This window comes from Nerophis ophidion, linkage group LG08, assembly GCF_033978795.1.
Source record: "Nerophis ophidion isolate RoL-2023_Sa linkage group LG08, RoL_Noph_v1.0, whole genome shotgun sequence".
Classification (NCBI taxonomy): Eukaryota; Metazoa; Chordata; class Actinopteri; order Syngnathiformes; family Syngnathidae; genus Nerophis; species Nerophis ophidion.
This window is the reverse complement of record NC_084618.1, coordinates 76783438-76806076: the sequence shown is the minus strand read 5'-3', so window position 1 is coordinate 76806076 and position 22639 is coordinate 76783438. Positions and strand designations below refer to the sequence as shown.

At 39.0% G+C, this 22639-nt stretch overlaps 1 protein-coding gene and 1 long non-coding RNA gene across 8 annotated transcripts in view; one reads left to right on the top strand and one right to left on the bottom strand.

The window, feature by feature from the left end:
- The window catches only part of LOC133558400 (zinc finger MIZ domain-containing protein 1-like), a 322168-nt gene extending 300306 nt beyond the window's left edge, over positions 1-21862 (top strand). For 3 of the 5 annotated variants that reach the window (XM_061909764.1, XM_061909762.1, XM_061909766.1), the window contains 18 exons: positions 3979-4114; positions 4196-4310; positions 4383-4600; positions 4682-4883; positions 4961-5236; positions 5398-5580; positions 5667-5744; positions 5816-5984; positions 6062-6203; positions 7289-7517; positions 7593-7698; positions 7786-7946; positions 8078-8145; positions 8236-8304; positions 11237-11472; positions 11548-11711; positions 17336-17596; positions 17667-21862. In XM_061909764.1, the coding sequence (XP_061765748.1) occupies positions 3979-4114; positions 4196-4310; positions 4383-4600; positions 4682-4883; positions 4961-5236; positions 5398-5580; positions 5667-5744; positions 5816-5984; positions 6062-6203; positions 7289-7517; positions 7593-7698; positions 7786-7946; positions 8078-8145; positions 8236-8304; positions 11237-11472; positions 11548-11711; positions 17336-17596; positions 17667-17774 (2921 nt within the window). In that variant the 3' untranslated portion in view covers positions 17775-21862. The remainder of the gene's footprint in view (positions 1-3978; positions 4115-4195; positions 4311-4382; positions 4601-4681; positions 4884-4960; positions 5237-5397; positions 5581-5666; positions 5745-5815; positions 5985-6061; positions 6204-7288; positions 7518-7592; positions 7699-7785; positions 7947-8077; positions 8146-8235; positions 8305-11236; positions 11473-11547; positions 11712-17335; positions 17597-17666) is intronic. The other 2 variants (XM_061909765.1, XM_061909763.1) reach the window with 1 other exon arrangement.
- Positions 1-22639, bottom strand: part of LOC133558403 (uncharacterized) — a 68660-nt gene that overhangs the window by 44692 nt on the left and 1329 nt on the right. For all 3 annotated transcript variants that reach the window (XR_009807945.1, XR_009807943.1, XR_009807944.1), the window contains exon 2: positions 21860-21909. This is a non-coding gene — a long non-coding RNA (uncharacterized LOC133558403). The remainder of the gene's footprint in view (positions 1-21859; positions 21910-22639) is intronic.

Here is a 22639-nt window from a genome sequence, read left to right as displayed (position 1 = left end):
GTCAAAGTACTTGGTCCAGGTACACAACCTGTGAAGGTTCCTTAACCTCAAGATTAATAACCAAGTCAATAAATATCAACGAGAAAAGCCTGGTAAATAATGTGTTGTCTTATATTTGGAGTGTAGAGATTTACACATGCTAAATCAGCAGATGAGGCCAAATAATTTCCTCCAAGAGCATTTATTTACTGCCACTCTCTCACACACACACTGGTGTCCTGAACATAGGGGTTGTCTTATGTTCAGGTCAAAGTACTTGGTCCAGGTTTAAAACCTGTCAAGGTTCATTAACCTCGAGATGAAGTAATGACAAGATTAACAAAGACGATTAAAAAAGTGTATTGACCTGATTGTAAAACACTATTTTTCCCCTAAAAAGTTTGAAAGAAGTATATAGATATTTACACATCAGCAGATGAGGCCAAACAGTTCCCCCCCAAGAGCATCTCTCTCACACACACTGGTGACCTGAACAGAGGAGTCGTCTTATATTCAGGTCAAAGTACCTAGTCCAGGTCCAAAACCTGTTAAGGTTCATTAAACTTGAGATAAAGTCATGACAAGATTAACCAGGACAATAAAAATCAACATATTGACCTAAATTAAGGACAATATATTTCCCCCCGATAAAAGCCTGGAAAAAAATGTGTTGTCTTATATTCGGGGTCTAGAGATTTACACATGCTAAATCAGCAAATGAGGCCAAACAATTTCCCCCAAGAGCATTTCTTTACTGTCACTTTCTCACACACATCATTAAATGTGGCCGGCGAAAACCTGGGAATAAAGTGGATACTTCATATTTCTTACTAAATGTCCTAATTTTTTCCATTTCGACAGAAATTTCAACTTGTATATATATATATACAAATATTCAATTGTTATTAGTGTGAATCTTTGGGCACTTTGCCATTCGATTCCGATTCTTGGGGTGAGGATTTGATTCATAATCGATACTCGATTCAACATGATTCTCGATTCAAACTGATTTTTGCTTTGTATTATTTGATATAATAATAACAACACCTTAACAAAACAGCTTACCGGTTACAAAAACCTCCTTTTGGTTGCTGACATAGGACACATACTGTACTTGCACCAAGTAAGCACAGCGATGGCCCAAAAAAATGTTACATTTTTTAAAAATTAATTCGTATAAAAAAAATGTAATTTGAATTTGGAAAATTACTAAAAAAAAAAATCAGGATCAGAGTATGAAAAAAAAACAAATTTTTTAGCAACCCTAATTATTATATACCGTATGATAGTTTGTAAAAAAAAATAACAATAAATATCTGCTTGTCACCTTGACTTACGATTTCAAAGCAAGTTATCCATCAATTTGTACGTACAATAATCATATAACCAAATGCATTGGTGATAATATAATGAGGCAATTATACTTTTATATTATTACATTTACTGTTACAAGCGGCCCGCTGAAGGCAGCCATGAATACGATGTGGCCCCTGATGAAAACAAGTTTGACACCCCTGGTCTGGAGAGTTATGAATGCATACCAACAGGTGACTTCTTTCCAGAGCTTTTCTACCTGTCACACACTCGCCACCCCCATTACCTGCTTATATTTTTTGGGTAGCGTAATTGCTTTCCCTGACAACAAGTACTTGGTTCTTTTTCTTGTGTTAAACTCCACAAAGCATTTGTCCCATTTTTTGTGTCTGGGTTTTTTTCCCCCTGTCTTTGTAAGCACTCACGAGTATTCACATCGCTCGGTTGCCATGTTGGCAGAGTAGAGTCTTTTTTGTTTGCTCCTGTCAGCCCCATTAGTCTGATGTTGTGTCCACCTTGTACACCGTGGCAGCCCTGCACGTGGCTGGCTAACGCCGAACGCACCCGTTCTTCGCCTCCGCCGGCCCCTCCCTATTCAAGCCGAGAAGTGATGTGAATCTCAAGAGGAGAGGTGGCCTCTTTGATCGAATCCACATTCCATTTGTGACGCCACCCAGAGGCTATTAGCAGGCAGGCAATGCAGCAGGCAGAGAGGGAGAGAGAAAGCCAGGAAAGGGGAGTCTTTTGTAGTAGGCACAGTACAGCTAAAGCAAGCACTGCAGGTGGAAAAAGACACAATTCCATCATCTTTCAGTGTGGTGGCGATGCAGGACAATAGTGAACCCTGGTGGCTAAGAGTGGGACTGACGTGCTGGATCATTGCACTGCATTGTTCCCACAGACACTATGTGAAGGAGTATTATCTATAGCAGGGGTCACCAACGCGGTGTCCACGGGCACCAGGTCGCCCATAAGGACCAGATGAGTCGCCCGCTGGCCTGTTCTAAAAATAGCTCAAATAGCAGCACTTACCAGTGAGCTGCCTCTATTTTTTTTATTTAATTTATTTACTAGCCAGCTGGTCTCGCTTTGCTTGACATTTTTAATTCTAAGAGAGACAAAACTCAAATAAAATTTGAAAATCCAAGAAAATATTACTTGGTCTTCATTTGTTTGAATAAATTCATTTATTTTTTTACTTTGCTTCTTATAACTTTCAGAAAGACAATTTTAGAGAAAAAATACAACCTTAAAAATGGTGTTATGACTATTAAACACATGTACCTTTTTACCTTTTAAATTCCTTCCTCTTCTTTCCTGACAATTTAAATCAATGTTCAAGTAAATTTATTTTTTTTGTTGTAATGAATTATAAATTAATTTTAATTTAATTCTTCATTTTAGCTTCTGTTTTTTCGACGAAGAATATTTGTGAAATATTTCTTGTGATTAAAATTCAAAAAATATATTCTGTCAAATCTAGAAAATCTGTAGAATCTAATTTAAATCTTATTTCAAAGTCTGTTGAATTTCTTTTAAAATGTTTGTTCTGGAAAATCTAGAAGAAATAATGATTTGTCTTTGTAAGAAATATATCCATCCATTTCCTACCGCTTATTCCCTTTTGGGGTCGCGAGGGGCGCTGGTGCCTATCTCAGCTACAATCGAGCGGAAGGCGGAGTACACCCTGGACAAGTCGCCACCTCATCGCAGGGCCAACACAGATAGACAGACAACATTCACACTCACATTCACACACTAGGGCCAATTTAGTGTTCCCAATCAACCTATCCCCAGGTGCATGTCTTTGGAGGTGGGAGGAAGCCGGAGTACCCGGAGGGAACCCACGCATTCACGGGTAGAACATGCAAACTCCACAAAGAAAGATCCCCAGCCTGGGATTGAACCCAGGACTGCAGGACCCTCGTATTGTGAGGCAGACGCACTAACCCCTCTTCCACCGTTAGAAATATAGCTTGGTCCAATTTGTTATATATTCTAACAAAGTGCAGATTGGATTTTAACCTATTTAAAACATGTTATCAAAAATATATATTTATTGTGAGAAATCATTAAGATGATTAGTGTTTCCACAAAGATAAATATCATTAATTATTAATAATAACAGAGTTAAAGGTAAATTGAGCAAATTGGCTATTTCTGGCAATTTATTCAAGTGTGTATCAAACTGGTAGCCCTTCGCATTAATCAGTACCCAAGGAGTAGCTCTTGGTTTTAAAAAAGATTGGTGACCCCTGACCTATATGATAATTACGCCACATGGTGGCGCAGCCTGTTGTTAAAGCTCTGAAGTTAAATTGACTTGAAATTTCTAACAGCTCAGTGTTGCTCGACAAAACACCCACAGTAACTTTAAGGTGATTCGCCAGTAAATTTAATAATCAAAATTTGGCTGTCATCATTTATCCACGACTTTGCAGGGAGACGGGCAGGACCTGAAACTAATTTTGCCTGAATTTGTAAAAAATATATAAATGAATTAAAAGTTATAAAACAGCTTCAAAAATGCTATGATTATTTTCTGTAATTTTCCTTAAGTTTTCAAATCAAAACAACAAATTCAGCCTCTACGCTCCATTGGCGAGCCTTCGTATATTATTAGCAACCAAGCTAATGTTTTGGTTAGCTTGTTCAGGCTTTGATTCAATCCCATCCTTCTTTCAGCACTTCTGTCGTCCTGGTGCGAGGAACTGGGACGCCTCCTCCTCCTCCGTCATCAGAAGAACCGGCAGAACGAGCCACCGGGGAAAGTGCCCATGCAGCCCCCCATGAGCTCTATGAAGCCTGGCCTCTCACATGGGTCAGTTCTAGAGGAATGATCCATTTTATTGACCGAGAAAAGCAAATAGTAATTGTCTGTGATTTTTTTTTTTCTCCCCAGAGATGGGTCTTTTCCTTATGACTCGGTCCCCTGGCAACAGAACACCAACCAACCTCCGGGCTCGCTCTCCGTGGTGACCACGGTCTGGGGTGTCACCAACACCTCACAGAGCCAGGTATTGGAATTAGTCCCAGCTGAATATGATGTTTTCTCAATGCAGCAGACCCTGATATAATCTTTTGAACAGGTTTTGGGGAACCCCATGACCAACAATAACAACCCCATGAATCCAGGAGGTAACCCAATGGGTTCAGGGATGTCAGGTAACAATCCAGGGATGAACCCGTCGCAGTTCCCCGGGCCTCAGCAACAGTTCCCCAACAAAGGCAACCCAAACCAGGCTTACATGCAACAGGGCATGTACGGGCGCCCTAGCTACCCCGGCGGAGGAGGCTTTGGTGGAAAGTGAGTTAGTCTTACACGTAAAAAGGTACAAATCAGTTAGCATGATTGAAGATTTGGAGTAATGGATTGTCTCTCTCAAAGTTACCCTGGGGGCCCTAATGCTGGACCTGGAGGCATGGGCATCCCTCCACACTCCCGTCCACCGTCGGACTTCACCCAGCCAGCAGCTGCTGCTGCGGCGGCCGCTGTAGCCGCTGCCGCCGCCACGGCGACCGCCACTGCCACCGCCACGGTTGCCGCTCTGCAGGAAACTCAGAACAAGGACATGAATCAATACGGACCAGTAAGGATAGGCCAAGCGCTAAACAGCATTTTTTTTTACACCTCCATGTTGCTGATTGGAGACATCTTGTCTTCCAGATGAGTTCCTCTTTCCAGATGGGACCAAACCAAGCATACAATAGCCAGTTCATGAACCAGCCAGGACCCCGTGGACCCCAATCTCTCTCTGGTAACATGGGCTCAGGCATGAATGCATCCAATATGAGTGGACCCCCAATGGGGATGAACCAGCCCAGGGGCCAAAGCATGGGGCCCTTCGGGGGTCATGGTCAAAGAATGCCCCAGCAAGGGTATGCTGGACCCCGGCCACAGGGCATGGTTATGCAGGGCATGAAGAGGCCATATCCAGGGGAGGTGAGTCTTCCTGAATAAGTTCTCTTTTCATATTAAGGACTTTTGAGTAACCACTCAGCATAAAGCGCCCCCTCTCCGGTCCTAGCATTTGTTTAGCAGTCAAGTTGAATTTGTTACAGTTAAAGGTTAACTTCATTCAACGCTTTTTGCTACTACCACAGCCAAACTATGGGGGGCAGCAGTATGGACCAAACAACCAATTTCCTAACCAGCAGGGCCAGTACCCAACACCCAACGCTTCTAGGCCGCTGCCGTCCAGCAACTACCCCGGTCAACGGATGGCAGGACAGCAGCTCCAGTCCCAGTATCCACCACCCAGCGGTCCTATGGGACAGTATTATAAGGTAAAGCATGACTTACATTAACAAAATTTAAAAAAATAAATAAACCAAATACTGGTGGAGTTTTTAATGATGTTGTTCTTTTGCAGCAAGAGCCACCTTTTAACGGCCAAACCAACAACTTCTCTGGGAGTGGTTACCAGTACAGCCAGGGGAATATGAATGGAGTAGGTTCACAGTGGCATCGCTTACTCTTGCTGTTTAGGTTCTTTTACTAATGAATATTTTCTTTGTGCAGCCACCCAGACCCATGGGCAACTACCCCCACTCTCCAGTGCCGGGCAACCCCACCCCTCCAATGACCCCAGGAAGTAACATCCCTCCGTACCTATCACCCAATCCGGACGTGAAACCACCATTCCCTCCTGACATCAAGCCAAATATGTCCGCTCTTCCTCCACCACCAGGTCAGGAACCTGTTAATTTCTTGACATCACGATCTCCTTGAAGTTCATGATAGTCTAAGCGCTCTTCATTTTCACAGCCAACCACAATGAGGAGTTGCGCCTCACCTTCCCAGTGCGTGACGGCGTGGTCTTGGAGCCTTTCAGGCTAGAGCACAATCTGGCTGTCAGCAATCATGTCTTCCACTTACGGCCATCAGTGCACCAGACTCTTATGTGGAGGTAAGATATGTTATATGTCATGGTAGACCTGGTCGGACGGGGGTTAAAAAAGCTTAGGAACCAGTTGAAATAGAATTGGAATCCCAATAAGTAATATCCAATGATATCTAGCCAGTTAGTGTTTTTGTCAAGACCACAAAAACCAAGATCAAGACTGTGAAGAGTCAAGACTAAGTCAATACCAAGATATAGCACTTGCAGACGGAGTTGAGTAAAAGACAAATGCGACCAAGACAAAAGGTAATGTGAGACAAGGTTCAGGAGAAAACAAAGACAGATCAAGGCCAATCAATACAAGACCTAGTAAGAAAAAAGAAAAACTTATGACAGTTTTGACACTGAGTTAAGACAAAGACTGAGGCAACGCAAGACTAAATTGAAAACAAGATTAAGACAATGCAGGACAGAGTCCAGAACAATACCAGGGCAGATCGGAAGGAAGACCAGGGTTGTTCTAGTTTAGTCAAAACCAAGACCGAGGCAATGTTAGATGGAGTCAATAACAAGACCAAGGTAGATCAATACCAAAAGGAGGCAGTTCAAGACCAAGTCTAAAGCAATTTAAGACTGAGTCGAAACAAGGTGAAGACACCCCAAGATATCCAACATAAGACGAAAACTGAAGCAATGTGAGACCAAAGCCGAGGCCAACCAAGGACAAAGCAAGAACAAACTAAAACGGATTAGGTCCAATACCTACACAATGCAGAACCAAGTCAAAAACAAGACTAAGGTAGGTTGGGACAAAGACCAGAGTGCATCTACATCAGTAGGAATCAAGACTGAGGCAATGTTAAATAGAGTCAAAGACACGACTAAGGTACCTTAAGACCAAGATGAGACCACGTCAAGAATAAGACAAAGGCCTAGTCAAAAAAAAGACTGAAGCACTCTAAGTCTGGGGTTGATACAGACCAAGACCAGGACCAGGTTAAAGCTGCTATCAAAGTATTTGCTGTTCAAAGCACTGCCAACAGACTACACTTTGGACCAAGGCTGATATCAAGCACAAGAACACAAGTTTAGGCAGAACCAAATAATGGACAAGTGGTACTACCTGTGGAACCGATCCTCAAAAAGCAAAGTTCTTTCTCGCTGTCCAGGTCGGACCTCGAGCTGCAGTTCAAGTGTTACCACCACGAGGATCGCCAAATGAACACCAACTGGCCGGCGTCGGTACAAGTGAGCGTCAACGCCACACCGCTCACCATCGAGCGGGGGGACAACAAGACGTCCCACAAGCCCTTGCACCTGAAGCACGTCTGCCAGCCGGGCAGGAACACCATCCAGATCACGGTCACCGCCTGTTGCTGTGTAAGGACCGTGACAATAAAATATTATGTGTCAAATGTGGTTTTTCCTCATCGTGATGCTTCTCCCCCCTTGCAGTCCCACTTGTTCGTTCTGCAGCTGGTCCACAGGCCGTCGGTCCGGTCCGTCCTCCAGGGTTTACTGAAGAAGAGGCTCCTACCCGCCGAGCACTGCATCACCAAAGGTATGCAAATAGTACATACACGCATGCACATAGCATGCTCATGTTGCTAGCTTGTTTGAACGTGTCGTATCTGTCCACCTCCACAAGTCAAGAGGAACTTCAGCAGCGTAGCAGCATCCTCGGGCAACGCTGCCCTCAACGGCGAGGACGGCGTTGAGCAGACGGCGATCAAAGTGTCCCTCAAGTGTCCCATCACCTTCCGGCGAATACAGCTCCCCGCAAGAGGTCACGACTGCAAGCATGTGCAGGTAAACCGTTTGAAAAACGCCAGAATGCTCTTGTCATATAGAGGATCTTTGACAATCATAAAGATATGGCGTCTGATGGGTACAATACAGGGAAATTCCTTACAAATTGTGAATACTTTGTCTTCCCGCAGTGTTTCGACTTGGAGTCGTACCTGCAACTGAACTGCGAGCGAGGCACATGGCGATGTCCTGTATGCAAGTATGTTCATGTGCACCTAAAATACTTGAAAGTTGACTGGCAACAAGGAGCTTTGATACTTACACTCTTTTTTTAATCGAATTTTTGCAGTAAAACAGCTTTGTTAGAAGGCCTGGAGGTGGATCAGTACATGTGGGGCATCTTGAACGCCATCCAAAAGTAAGTCAACACTAAACAATTGTTGTGGTGCTTTAGACTTACTATGAATTAAATATTATCATAGCCTTACAGTGGGGCAAAAAAGTATTTAGTCAGCCAGCGATTGTGCAAGTTCTCCCACTTAAAATGATGACAGAGGTCTGTAATTTTCATCATAGGTACACTTCAACTGTGAGACAGAATTCTGAAAAAAAATCCAGGAATTCACATTGTAGGAATTGTAAAGAATTCATTTGTAAATTATGGTGGAAAATAAGTATTTGGTCAACCATTCAAAGCTCTCACTGATGGAAAGAGGTTTTGGCTCAAAATCTCACGATACATGGCCCCATTCATTCTTTCCTTAATTAACACGGATCAATCGTCCTGTCCCCTTAGCAGAAAAAGAGCCCCAAAGCATGATGTTTCCACCCCCATGCTTCACAGTAGGTGTGGTGTTCTTGGGATGCAACTCAGTATTCTTCTTCCTCCAAACACGACCAGTTGAGTTTATACCAAAATGGATACATGGATGATACAGCAGAGGATTGGGAGAATGTCATGTGGTCAGATGAAACCAAGAAGAACTTTTTGGTATAAACTCAACTCGTTGTGTTTGGAGGAAGAAGAACCAAATACTTATTTTCCACCATAATTTACAAATAAATTCTTTAAAATTCCTACAATGGGAATTCCTGGATTTTTTTTCACATCCTGTCTCTCACAGTTGAAGTGTACCTATGATGAAAATTACAGACCTCTGTCATCATTTTAAGTGGGAGAACTTGCACAATCGGTGGTTGACTAAATACTTTTTTGCCCCACCGAATGTGTATTTGAAGTCATTAATATTATTTTGTGTAACAATGTACTGTATTTTCTAGGGGTGCACAAATAATTGATTCATAATTGTCAGAAATAGATACATTTTTTATAAGAATCTATTTTTTTAAGTATTTTTTTAAACCAGTAACCTGTTTTAAAACGTTTAATTATAATTATTACACAAAATAATACATTGCGAGAATTGATTCTGAATTGAGAATCGATTCTGAATATAAACGTCACCCCAAGAATCGGATCGATTCGCAAGATGCCCAATGATTCACACCCCGACTATTTACATAGCATGTAGGGCTGGGCTGATATTCAATAAGTCAATTCGCTGAACAAAAGATGAAAATGTAGTCGGTAACTTTCCCTGCATTGGTAATTGTTGTATATACATCCATCCATCCATTTTCTACCCCTTGTCCCTTTTGGGGTCGCGGGAGGTCGCTGGAGCCTATCTCAGCTGCATTCGGGCATAAGGCGGGGTACACCCTGGACAAGTCGCCAACTCATCACAAGTCATATATACAGTACGGGACAAAAGTTTGGATACACCTTCACATTCATGTTCTTTATTTTCATGACTATTTACATTGTAGATTGTCACTGAAGGCATCAAAACTATGAATGAACACATGTGGAGTTATGTACTTAACAAAACAAGGTGAAATAACTGAAAACATGTTTTATATTCTAGTTTCTTTAAAACAGCCACCCTTTGCTCTGATAACTGCTTTGCAAACTCTTGGCATTCTCTCTGTGAGCTTTCAGAGGTAGTCAGTCACCTGAAATGGTTTTCACTCCACAGATGTCATAGTTTTGATGCAATACAATCTACAAGGTAAATAGTCATGAAAATAAAGAAAACACATTGAAATGAGAAGGTGTGTCCAAACTTTTGGCCTGTACTGTATATCCGTTTGGTTGTGTATATTTGAAGGTCCCCCACCCTCTCCTTAACAGAGACGGAAACTACTTTTATTGCTTATGGTTATGATTTTTATTAAAGTTCAACCCTTTACAAAAAGAGTATATATTATTTGTATTACTTGTTTGTTTTATATATGTTTTAAACATGGCTATTTAAAAGTTTACATTCTAATTACAATATACCAGAAATACAAGTTTATTGCATTTGAAATGGTATATGTTTATTAATATTAAATATTATCAGTTAATCCGTGCTTATTTTGATCTAAAAAAAAATGTGAATAATATTGTTTATCGGCAATAATTTGTAGGCTAATATATTGTCGAGCAAAATGTGTTATCGTCCTAGGTCTAATAGCATGTTAATATTATTAATGCATATATTTTGGAATAGTGCATATTTTCTATATATTTTATGTATTTTTTATATACGTTAATTGTCATTTAATGTTGGCTGTAAGTCTTATTGGTGAAGGTATTATGATTAAACCTTTGTAAATTAATTGATTTGATATCAGTAATACATCCTTTTTATTATTGGTAAAGGTATTATGATTAAACCTTTGTAATTTTGTTTATTTGATATCAGTAATACATCCTTTTTGTTATTGGTAAAGGTATTATGATTAAACCTCTGTAATTTAGTTTATTTGATATCAGTAATACATCCTTTTTGTTTTCATTTGCAAATTGGCTGATTGATTACAATAAGGTTTATAAAAAGAACAGTATGATGATCAATTATCTTTTCATGCAACAATACGTTATAAAACAATATATAATGACAATATACACTAACATATTGCTTTCTTCAAAAATAATAAATAAAACACTTAGATTTATTTACATTCTGTGTGATTTTTCTAAATAAATTAAAGAAAACAATATTGAAAACATGTCATCATGATTACATTCTTAATATGGATATTTTTTGGCTGATTGTAATTTTGTTAAATATTTATATAACAATATGAAAAATAATGATAAAGTACATTATAATGATCAATAAAAAACAAGTATATATTGGATACGTAAATATTATATTCAGTAGTGTAGTCAAAATATTTGTATTATTATACACAAGTCGTTTTTTATATTTCACGATTAATTTATTAATAATTAAAGAAGTGAGCTTGTTTGCTTGAGTCCACCACATAAACTGAACAATATCAACTTATCTGTTGTTCTCCAGCTCGGAGTTCGAAGAGGTGACGATCGACCCGACGTGTAGCTGGCGGCCGGTGGCCATCAAATCAGAAATCCACATCAAGGAGGACCCTGACGGTCCTCTCGCCAAGAGGTTTAAGACCATGAGCCCCAGTCAGATGATCATGCCCAACGTGATGGAAATGATCGCCCAGCTCGGCCCCGGACCCTCGCCGTACTCGTCTCAACAGGGCGGCAACAACAGCGAATACGGCGGTCAAGGTCAGCGGCTCAAAAAAATGTTTTAAAAAAAACAACCTCAGAGCTTTGACTCACTGTTTACTTCTCATGTCCTAGGCAACAGTTACCAAGGCCATGGCAACTTTGACTTCCCTCACGGCACGCCGGGCGGGACGTCGATGAACGACTTCATGCACGGCCCCCAGCTGTCCCACCCGCCTGACATGCCCAATAGTCTAATGACGCAAGACAAGCCTCTTTCGCACAACATGGCTGACTCGGTGAGTTTAGACTCTATTGGATGTCTTTCTGCTTATTAGACCCTAACGTGGGTACTCAAAATTTGAGTTTTTTTCCTATACTTTTTTGCTAAACTAAGTTTAGTTTGGGGTTGTAGTAAAAATATGTTTTCAAAAACTTTGAAGCTTATTGGAATTGGGGGTTAAATCACCAATATGATTCCCAAGCGTGATCATTGCTGCTGCTCACTGCTCCCCTCACCTCCCAGGAGGTGGAACAAAGGGATGGGTCAACTGCAAAGGGGAAATTCATCGCACCCAGTGTGTGTGACTATCAGTGGTACTTTAACTTTAATTGAAAATACTGGCATTTCTAGGTTTGTTATTTGGGGTTATAGAAAGTGGGGCAAAAAAGTATTTAGTCAGCCACCGATTGTGCAAGTTCTCCCACATAAAATGATGACAGAGGTCTGTAATTTTCATCATAGGTACACTTCAACTGTGAGAGACAGAATCTGAAAAAAAAATCCAGAAATTCACATTGTAGGAATTTTAAAGAATTTATTTGTAAATTATGGCGGAAAATAAGTATTTGGTCAACCATTCAAAGCTCTCACTGATGGAAGGAGGTTTTGGCTCAAAATCTCACGATACCTGTCCCCATTCATTCTTTCCTTAACACAGATCAATCGTCCTGTCCCCTTAGCAGAAAAACAGCCCCAAAGCATGATGTTTCCACCCCCATGCTTCACAGTAGGTGTGGTGTTCTTGGGATGCAACTCAGTATTCTTCTTCCTCCAAACACGGCGAGTTGAGTTTATACCAAAAAGTTCTATTTTGGTTTCATCTGACCACATGACATTTTTCCAATCCTCTACTGTATCATCCATGTATCCATTTTGGTATAAACTCAACTCGTCGTGTTTGGAGGAAGAAGAATACTGAGTTGGATCCCAAGAACACCATACCTACTGTGAAGCATGGTGGTGGAAACATCATGCTTTGGGGCTGTTTTTCTGCTAAGGGGACAGGACGATTGATCCGTGTTAAGGAAAGAATGAATGGAGCCATGTATCGTGAGATTTTGAGCCAAAACATCCTTCCATCAGTGAGAGCTTTGAATGGTTGACCAAATACTTATTTTCCACCATAATTTACAAATAAATTCTTTAAAATTACTACAATGTGAATTCCTGGATTTTTCTTTCACATTCTGTCTCTCACAGTTGAAGTGTACCTATGATGAAAATTACAGACCTCTGTCATCATTTTAAGTGGGAGAACTTGCACAATCGGTGGCTGACTAAATACTTTTTTGCCCCACTGTATATAGCGCCCCCAGCTTGAAGTAAGTCTGTTTTGGTGATTCGGACTAAAAACTGTAGCGCAAACTAGCAATAAACTGTGAGTAAAAATAAAAATAGCCTTATTTTTAGTTAGCGACCTGGCTACTTATTTGTTAGTGACGGATTCCGCTGACGTTATGATGAGTTGAACAGCAAAAAACACTAGCAGATTTTTGCCAAAATGTGTAAAGTTTTTTTCTTTTCGCCACAACTCGACAAAGTTTCATGGAATTTTTTTTCATATTTCTGTTTACAATTCTGTTCCAAACAAACAGACTCACCAATGATTTGGAGGTGTACTTTTTTATCAAACGCTAATGTATGCGCATCTTTCTTAGCCCATGACTCACCATGCTACAAAGTTTAGTTGGTCGGTTTTGCCCGGTCCTTCGGAGTTACGAACAAACCAGCTAATCAGTAACTCGCAATCAAAACTCTTGCTTTGCGCTGTTTCATGAAGCGATGTGTTACCCGACTACCAAGTTTCGCGGTAATCGGACCGGTTGGGCAGTTTTTGTGGAATCCTTCTAAGTTTCGAACAAAGTGGCTAACCAATAACTCACAATCAATCACTTGCACTATTTATGTAGCGCTGATTAATGGATTTATTTCTCAGGTTGTGTGCCACCCTGTTGCAAGGTTTTGCTTATCCAAGTTATTAACAAACCGACTGAACAACAACTCGCAATAGATCACCTATAAATTTCCGTCTGAGCCTATGCGTACCCCTGCTTTAAAATTTTGCCGAAATCGGTGAGGTGGTATTGAAGTTACAATGCTAACTTACTAAAATCAAGTATTAAACAATGACAACAATCAAAGTAAATACCCCTCAGCAGGTACTACTGGGTAATGTTTGTTCGTTTGTTAGAATGTCTCACTCCAGACGATACGTAAGACGACATAAGAGCAGAAAAAGTTAACATTAGTGAAGTAAATTATATTTATATAGCGCTTTTCTCTAGTGACTCAAAGCGCTTTACATTGTGCAAACCAATATCTAAGTTACATTTAAACCAGTGTGGTTGGCACGCGGAGCAGGTTGGTAAAGTATCTTTCCCAAGGACACGATCAAGAACAGTGACTAGGATGGCGGAAGCGGAAATTGAACCTGGAACCCTAAGGGAAAAGGGGTAGGATTAAATAAGCTCTGTTTCTTCCTACTTCTTTTCCGACTTGCTGTAATGAAAGAACTGGAAATATGTGATGCATTACATTACATTCTGTACATGTTCCAAATTAACTGAAACTGAACTGAACTTGCTAACACGAGAGCAAAATATTCTATAATAATTGCAGAATATACTAAAATAAGAGCAAAATATGCGAACAATAAAACAAATTATAAAATCAAATAACATACAGTTTGTGCAAAAGATGCAAACATAAGTGTAAAAGATACTCCAATAAGAGCAAAAGATGCTAACATGCGCGCAAAACATGATGACATCAGTGTAAAAGATGCTAACATAAGTGTAAAAACTGCTAACATGAGATCAAAAAATGCTAAAATAAGGGGAAACGATGCTAAGATTAGAGCAAAATATACTAACGGTAGAACAATAGATTCTAACATAACAAAAACTGCTAACATACAAGCAAAATATGCTAACATAGGTGTGGAACAGGGGTCACCAACGCGGTGCCCGCGGGCACCAGGTAGCCCGTAAGGACCAGATGAGTCGCCCGCTGGCCTGCTCTAAAAATAGCTCAAATAGCAGCACTTACCAGTGAGCTGCCTCTATTTTTTAGATTTTATTTATTTACTAGCAAGCTGATCTCGATTTGCTCGACATTTTTAATTCTAAGAAAGAGAAAACTCAAATAGTATTTGAAAATCCAACAAAATATTTTAAAGACTTGGTCTTCACTTGTTTAAATAAATTCATTTATTTTTTTACTTTGCTTCTTATAACTTTCAGAAAAACTATTTTAGAGAAAAAACACAACCTTAAAAATGATTTTAGGATTTTTAAACACATATACCTTTTTACCTTTTAAATTCCTTCCTCTTCTTTCCTGACAATGTAAATCAATGTTCAAGTAAATGTATTTTTTTTATTGTAAAGAATAATAAATACATTTTAATTTAACTCTTCATTTTAGATTCGATTTTTCCATCGAAGAATATTTGTGAAATATTTCTTCAAACTTATTAAGATTAAAATTCCAAAATAATATTCTGGCAAATTTAGAAAATCTATAGAATCAAATTTAAATCGTATTTCATAGTCTTCTGATTTTCTTTTAAAATTTTTGTTCTGGAAAAACTAGAAGAAATAAGGATTTGTCTCTGTTAGAACTATAGCTTGGTCCAATTTGTTATATATTCCAACAAAGTGCAGATTGGATTTTAACCTATTTAAAACATGTCATCAAAATTCTAAAATTTATATTAATCAGGAAAAATGACTAATGATGTTCCATAAATTATTTTTTATATTTTTTCAAAAAGATTCGAATTACCTGGTTTTTCTCTTAATTTTTTTCGGTTGAATTTTGAATTTTAAACAGTCGAAATTGAAGATAAACTATGTGTAGATTCCTAAAGTAGCCTCAGCTTGACGCTCCTCTACTTTCTCCTTCACTCCGCTTCTTGCGGCAACAACAAACAAACCTCCAGACGTTCTTCTTGGTTTGTATGGTTCACTTGTCAACTTAAGTATTCAAAAACGTAAAACAGTCACGACGTGGGAACAAATGAATGACAAATTATAGAGAGTTTTTTACAGTACAAGTTAGAAAAAGTATATATGAGAATAAGTATGAGTGTGGTCAAAAAACTGTGTGGCTCGATTCCACCGCACCTGACTGCAATTACCCATGACACCTTGCGTCCAAAAAACACATTACCACACAGATCCTTCTGCCATATATGCAATTAAAACAGTTACATCATCAAATCATTTTGACAAATGTAATAATTACAAATAAAGTGAGCTTTATACAATTACTCTAAGCATTCAATATATCAATTTTCTTATCATGCAAATAAAGTAAATAGTCCCCTTTTTGTTGAATAAACATAAAGCACCTTTCATAAAATGTAAATTAACTTAAACAGCATTTAGGCTCCTACACTATGTTACAAAATTTAATTTTCATTTTTTTCATGTTGTCTCCTCTTTTAAACCGTTCAATTAAGTGTTTTTCTTCATCATTTATTCTCTACAAAAAGCCTTCCGAAAAAGGAAAAAAAATGTACGACGGAATGACAGACAGAAATACCCATTTTTTATATATATATATATATCCATCCATCCATCCATCATCCTCCGCTTATCCGAGGTCGGGTCGCGGGGGCAACAGCCTAAGCAGGGAAACCCAGACTTCCCTCTCCCCAGCCACTTCGTCTAGCTCTTCCCGGGGGATCCCGAGGCGTTCCCAGGCCAGCCGGGAGACATAGTCTTCCCAACGTGTCCTGGGTCTTCCCCGTGGCCTCCTACCGGTTGGACGTGCCCTAAACACCTCCCTAGGGAGGCGTTCGGGTGGCATCCTGACCAGATATATATATATATATATATATTTACTTATTAAAGGTAAATTGAGCAAATTGGCTATTTCTGGCAATTTATTTAAGTGTGTGTCAAACTGGTAGCCCTTCGGATTAATCAGTACCCAAAAAGGAGCTCTTGGTTTCAAAAAGGTTGGTGACCCCTGGTGTAGAATATACTAACATAAGCGTAAAAGATGTTAACATAAGTGTAAAAGATGCTAACATAAGTGTAAAAGATTCACAAGAGCAAAAGATGCTAACATACACACAAAACTTGCTGACATCAGTGTAAAACATGTTAACATAAGTGTAAAAACTGCTAACATGAGATTAAAACATGCTAAAAAAAAGGGGGGGAAAAGATGCTATGATTAGAGCAAAAGGAAGAACAATATATGCCAACATCACAAGAAAAACTGCTAACATACAAGCAAAATATGCTAACACAGATGTAAAATATACTATCATAAGAGTAAATGATGCCAATATAAGAAAAATCAAGCACATTATTTATGAGTGTACATTTGTTAACTAATTAGCAGGCTACTTCCTTTTACTATTTTTATTGACTGATGAAACAAAATGCTAACAATAATATTATTTTAATTATAATCTTTCATCTTTGAGACCTTTGAGACCTTTGAGACACTTGTGATTTAGGGCTATATAAGTAAACATTGATTGATTGATTGATTGATCTTCTTGCTGCCCTCAGTCTCAATCTTGGATAAAGTCCCTTTGAACTGTCGCTGTTAGCATGTCCTGCCCCACGTGATGCGTTCGATGTCAATCAGTATCTAAGACATGTCGGCCACTTCTCGCAGATACCTCACTCTTCCGGCAATGAGCAGTCCCATGGTCCATTGCAGCAGAGCTTACATGGGTCGCCACACCCGGCGAGCCAACACCACAGCGGACCCCCGCCACCCTCGCGACAAGCTCCGCCCCCTCCTCCTCAGCAGCAACAACAGCAGCAGCAGCAGCAGCAGCCCGGCTCCAACAGCCACCCCCATAGCGACCTGACCTTTAACCCCTCCAGTTTGGACAGCCAAGCCGGCTCGGACATGCCGGAACCTTCTTTAGACGTGAGTTTGCGACTTTTTACCGACAAAGCCTTTAATAGAAAGATGTTTGACATTTTGTGTTCCCGTGCAGCTTCTTCCAGAGTTGGCCAACCCTGACGAGCTCTTGTCCTACCTGGACCCTCCGGACCTCCCCAGCAATAGTAATGACGACCTCCTGTCGCTGTTTGAGAACAACTGAGGCGTGTACCGGGGGCGTGGACTTTATAGCGCCCGGACGCCGCTCCGTACTTGACGAACACAAAGATGCACTCCCCCTTCTCTTCTTCCTCTTGTACAGTTTTACTTGGGAACACAAAAGACACGTCGGGAAGTCCTTTCGAACTGTGCAGCTAAAAATCACCCGTTGTTTTGAACGCCACGCAAACACTTGTAGCATTTTCACCCGGCTGGAAAGATCCGGCATGTTGTTGTTGTTGTTGTTCCGTGGGGAGAGGCCACCACACATCATTTAATAGCACAGGAGATCCACACCACGCAAAACAAACAATGAAGATGAATAACTTTCGATTCATAGATGTTCCTTTTTACTACGATTGTGATTTTTTTGTTAAAAACTGTTTCATATGTTTCTACAAAGTCATGAATCGCTAGGGATTAGGGATGGGCATATTTATATTTTATTTAATTCAATAATTTAAGCATTTTATTATTAAAATGACTGTTGTAAAAAAAACTAAAAAACTATAAAATATGTATCTTGATTTAAAAGTTAAATTGTATTTTTAGATGGCAAAAAATACTAACTTGATTTTTTCTTTAATTAAAGTAAAGCAGTCAATTTATTTTGCTTGATTTAGGATGTGAGCATTTTCTTGCCACCTTTTATTCATTTATTTTATCATCAAGGCCGCAATTGTCTTTTGCAGTGTTGAAATTTAAGACCAACTTACTTACTACAACCACGAAGTATGGACACCACAGACTGGCCACTCTAGCTCTTAAAATAAATGTTATCACGTGTATACCGTATTTTCTGGCCTATAAAGCACACCGGTAGTTAAGCCACATGCACCAAATTTTAAAACAAAAAAATATTTGTACACATTAGCCGCATCGGACTATAAGCCGCAGATATATATTTTATAAATGTTTATTTACATACGTAAATAGTGCCTGTCATAGGGCAGTAAAATGGCTGATCAAACAAAACAGAAGTCATCGTCATGGAACCACCAGCTGCGGAAGCAGGCTCTCCAATTATTTAAACCGACTAAATAATTCCACAGTGACGTTTTGATCAAATTACGAAACTGAAACACAAATACAAAAAGAATGCCGCTATAAGTTAATAATACTAACACAGACAAATGTGTTAGCATATTCGCTAATGCTAACGATACTAGCTTGATTGCAGTATGATAGCGCGTACACATATGCATGAAAACAATCCTACAAACATCACACATGGGACGGTTTAGTAATTATGTATTTTTTTTAGTTACATTGTAAAACTAACAAACTCTGCTTGGAGTGATGAAGGAAGAATCTTTTCGAGCAAGAACGATACGGACGGTTATACTTCCGGTTCAAGGCACGAAACGGGAAGTAGATTTTCAACCTCCACCACCTGCATTGCGTGAACCCGTCCAAAAGATGGCGTCAGAGCACAAACAATAACCCACCTTTTCAGTGTCTCTGTCGCTGTAATATGAAAACTATTTGTTGAATACAAAACATTATGGCCGGTAGCCTGGAAAATTCTAAAAATTAGCCGCAGGGTTCAAAGCATGTGGAAAAAGTAGCGAATTATAGTCCGGGAAATACAGTAATAAAGCCTTGATTAAGCCATGATCTCTAGGAAAGGTGCAAAATATGCCATTTAGTTACAATTGTGTGAAAATATCTGTAATATTTATCATCACAAACTAGGGGTCATACTTGCCAACCCTCACGATTTTTCCGGGAGACTCACGAATTTCAGTACCCGTCCCGAAAATCTCCCGTGGCAACCATTCTCCCGATTTCCACCCGGACAACAATACAGGTCACACTGAGGGTGGCCATATAAACAACTTTAACACTGCTACAAATATGCGCTAAACTGTGAACCCACACCAAACAAGAATGACAAACACATTTTGGGAGAATATCCGCACCGTAACACAACATAAACAAAACAGAACAAATACCCAGAACCCCCTTGCAGCATTGACTCTTCCGGGACGCTACAATATACACCTGCGCTACCACCAAACCCCGCCCCCCCAAGTCCAATCCCCCCCCCATGAAAATGTTTTAGGCTATTTCCATGCAACCAGAAGGACCTTTTCTAAATTGTAACCCGTTTTGAATACGTTTCATTATAATTATTATACCAATTAATACATTGCGAGAATCGGTTTGTATCAAAAATCATGTTGAATTGAGAATCGAATCGTAATCGGATCATTAGGTGCCCAAATATTTACACCCATATCACAAACAGTTAAAATGTTGAATATTTAATATTAATATTCTAACATATTGTCTTTTGAGACTTTTTAATGTCTTTGCCAGCTTTACAATAACAATTTAGCAAGGGAAAAAAATGTGCAAGTGCTTGTAGAAATGTTTTAATACAAGCCGTGTGTATAATTGTATTTCATATTTAATATATGCTAAATGGAAGGAAGTGCCATTAACACACATTCAAATATACAACATAGAGTGGAGATTATGAAAGGCTTTGGAACAATAAAAAAGTGTGCATCCATATAAAATTGCACAATATTATCAAAGATATATATATATATTTTTTTTATGAGTAAAATGTGTGAATATTTCTAATTAATATTTTGAACAAAATGTCAAAAATAGATACTCACGAGTAACAAAAGGGTAGTATAAACAATTTGGCCTTGTAATGAATTTGCCTGATCTTTTTCTACCATTTAAAAATATTATTTAAAGAATAATATACAAAAATTGCATTCATTTGGCTCGTAATGAATGAAAGACAATGATTCAAATGCCCATCCCTTGTCTTTATCTCTGTTTTCCGCTACTTTTTTCTTCATTTTTGTGCAAAACTGTTGTCTATCACCCTCTTAAATGATGTGCAAAGTGTGCCAATTAGTACATTTCTAAGCTATATGTTTTTGTTTTTATGATTTCATTCAAAACGCCAACGTAGATGCTCTTCTCAGTAAGCTCATCATTTTTACTGGATTTTTGTTTTCTACGTTCTGTTGCATTTGCTGCCTCATTACACAATTTATTTTTGGGAAACGGCTCACCAAAGTTGGACAAATGAAGATGGATAATACGTGCGTGCGTGTGTGTGTGAGTGAGTGTGTGAGTGTGGGTGTGTTTGTGAGTGAAGGTCCTATTTGACAGTTAATCATAAAACGCAGTATCGGTGCCACATTTCCTTTCCTCTTTAATGATAACGCTGTTCCAGTATGCAAATGTATTATTTTCTAAGAAATGCTATTGCACTGTAAATATAATAATCATTGTGAATATTTTTCTATTATTTCCTCGCATCGCCGCGTTTTCTGTTCCCGAACTGACCTCCGCCGCCGCCGCCGCCTTTGTGTACGCGTCACGTGACCAGCCCACATGTCTCCTAAGTTATTTGCACGTGTTGATTTTTTTTTTTTAATTTTAACCATCATGTATGTTCTTTTCCCATCTCTGTATTATTTGTTTGCATTTTGTTTCAAGATGTTTGTAATTGCGCTGGCTTATGAGTGTAATGTGAATATCATTTTTTTCAAAGATACCTACAGTATATCACAAAAGTCATGATAATGTTTATATTTTTCTTTTTCTTTTTTAAATCTGGCTTTTTTTTTAAACCCACATGACGGTATATTTGAATCCCTCTTTTTTTGTAATTTATTTTATACTGTTTTATTCTTTTTAATAATACTCTGTAAGGCTAGAAATCCAATGTCTCTCACTGTAGCATGGCGCTAATAATTGTAAGCGTTCCAGTTCAACACACTGACATGTTTCAATCAGTGACAAAACACTGCCACATTATTAATATTTTTTACTTTCAAATGATGTTTGTTTTTTTTCATACAAGTGAGCCACTTTTAGTGTGTTAGGGCAGCACCCTCAATCTGTAGTTGCACAATCACACGGAAAGACTCACATCTCTTGTCAGAATAAAATATAGAAAATTGAGTGAAGTAACATTAAGGGTGGTCACGTGTCCTAAGGATGTGTGTATATATGTACAATGAATATAGAGACATGTGGACAGAAATGTATTCATGTTCCCTGGGAATGTGCATTGTTTCCTCAGATTAATAATAAAAAAACAAGCTTGCAAACCTCTCTACTGGAAAATTGTTAGTTGGTGTCCCGTCGTTTTTGTCCGTCGCCTGCATACAAAAGAAAAATAAAGGTTACATGCGAATACATTTGTTCACCAATATCATCACTTTGTCCATTGTATGTACAATCACTTCATACTCAACCACTGCAAAAAGACAAAAGGAACTCATTGTGATTTTTGTTTTTGTTTTAAAGTCTTGCACAATTGTATGTAGTTAGACCACGTGGCACCCTAATATTTATCTAATAAATGTATTCAGAACATACCTGCATTGTTCTGTGCTCTTGTCTTTTCTACAATTGTGTTCCCCAGTAACTCCGTTATTTATTAACCGAATAACACATTTAGAGCTTAACTTTAAACAATAAAAAAATTCAACTGTCAAATTAAAGGCCTACTGAAACCCACTACTACCGACCACGCAGTCTGATAATTTATACATCAATGATGAAATATTAACATTGCAACACATGCCAATACGGCCGGGTTAGTGTACTAAAGTGCAATTTTAAATTTCGCGCCGAAAAATCCTGCTGAAAACGTCTCGGTATGATGACGCCTGCGCGTGACGTCACGGATTGTAGAGGACATTTTGTGCCAGCATCGTGCTCAGCCATTAAGTCGTTTGTTTTCATCGCAAAATTCCACAGTATTCTGGACTTTCTGTTAATCTTTTGCAATTTGTTCAATGAACAATGGAGACATCAAAGAAGAAAGCTGTAGGTGGGAAGCGGTGTATTGCGGCCGCCTTTAGCAACACAAACACAGCCGGTGTT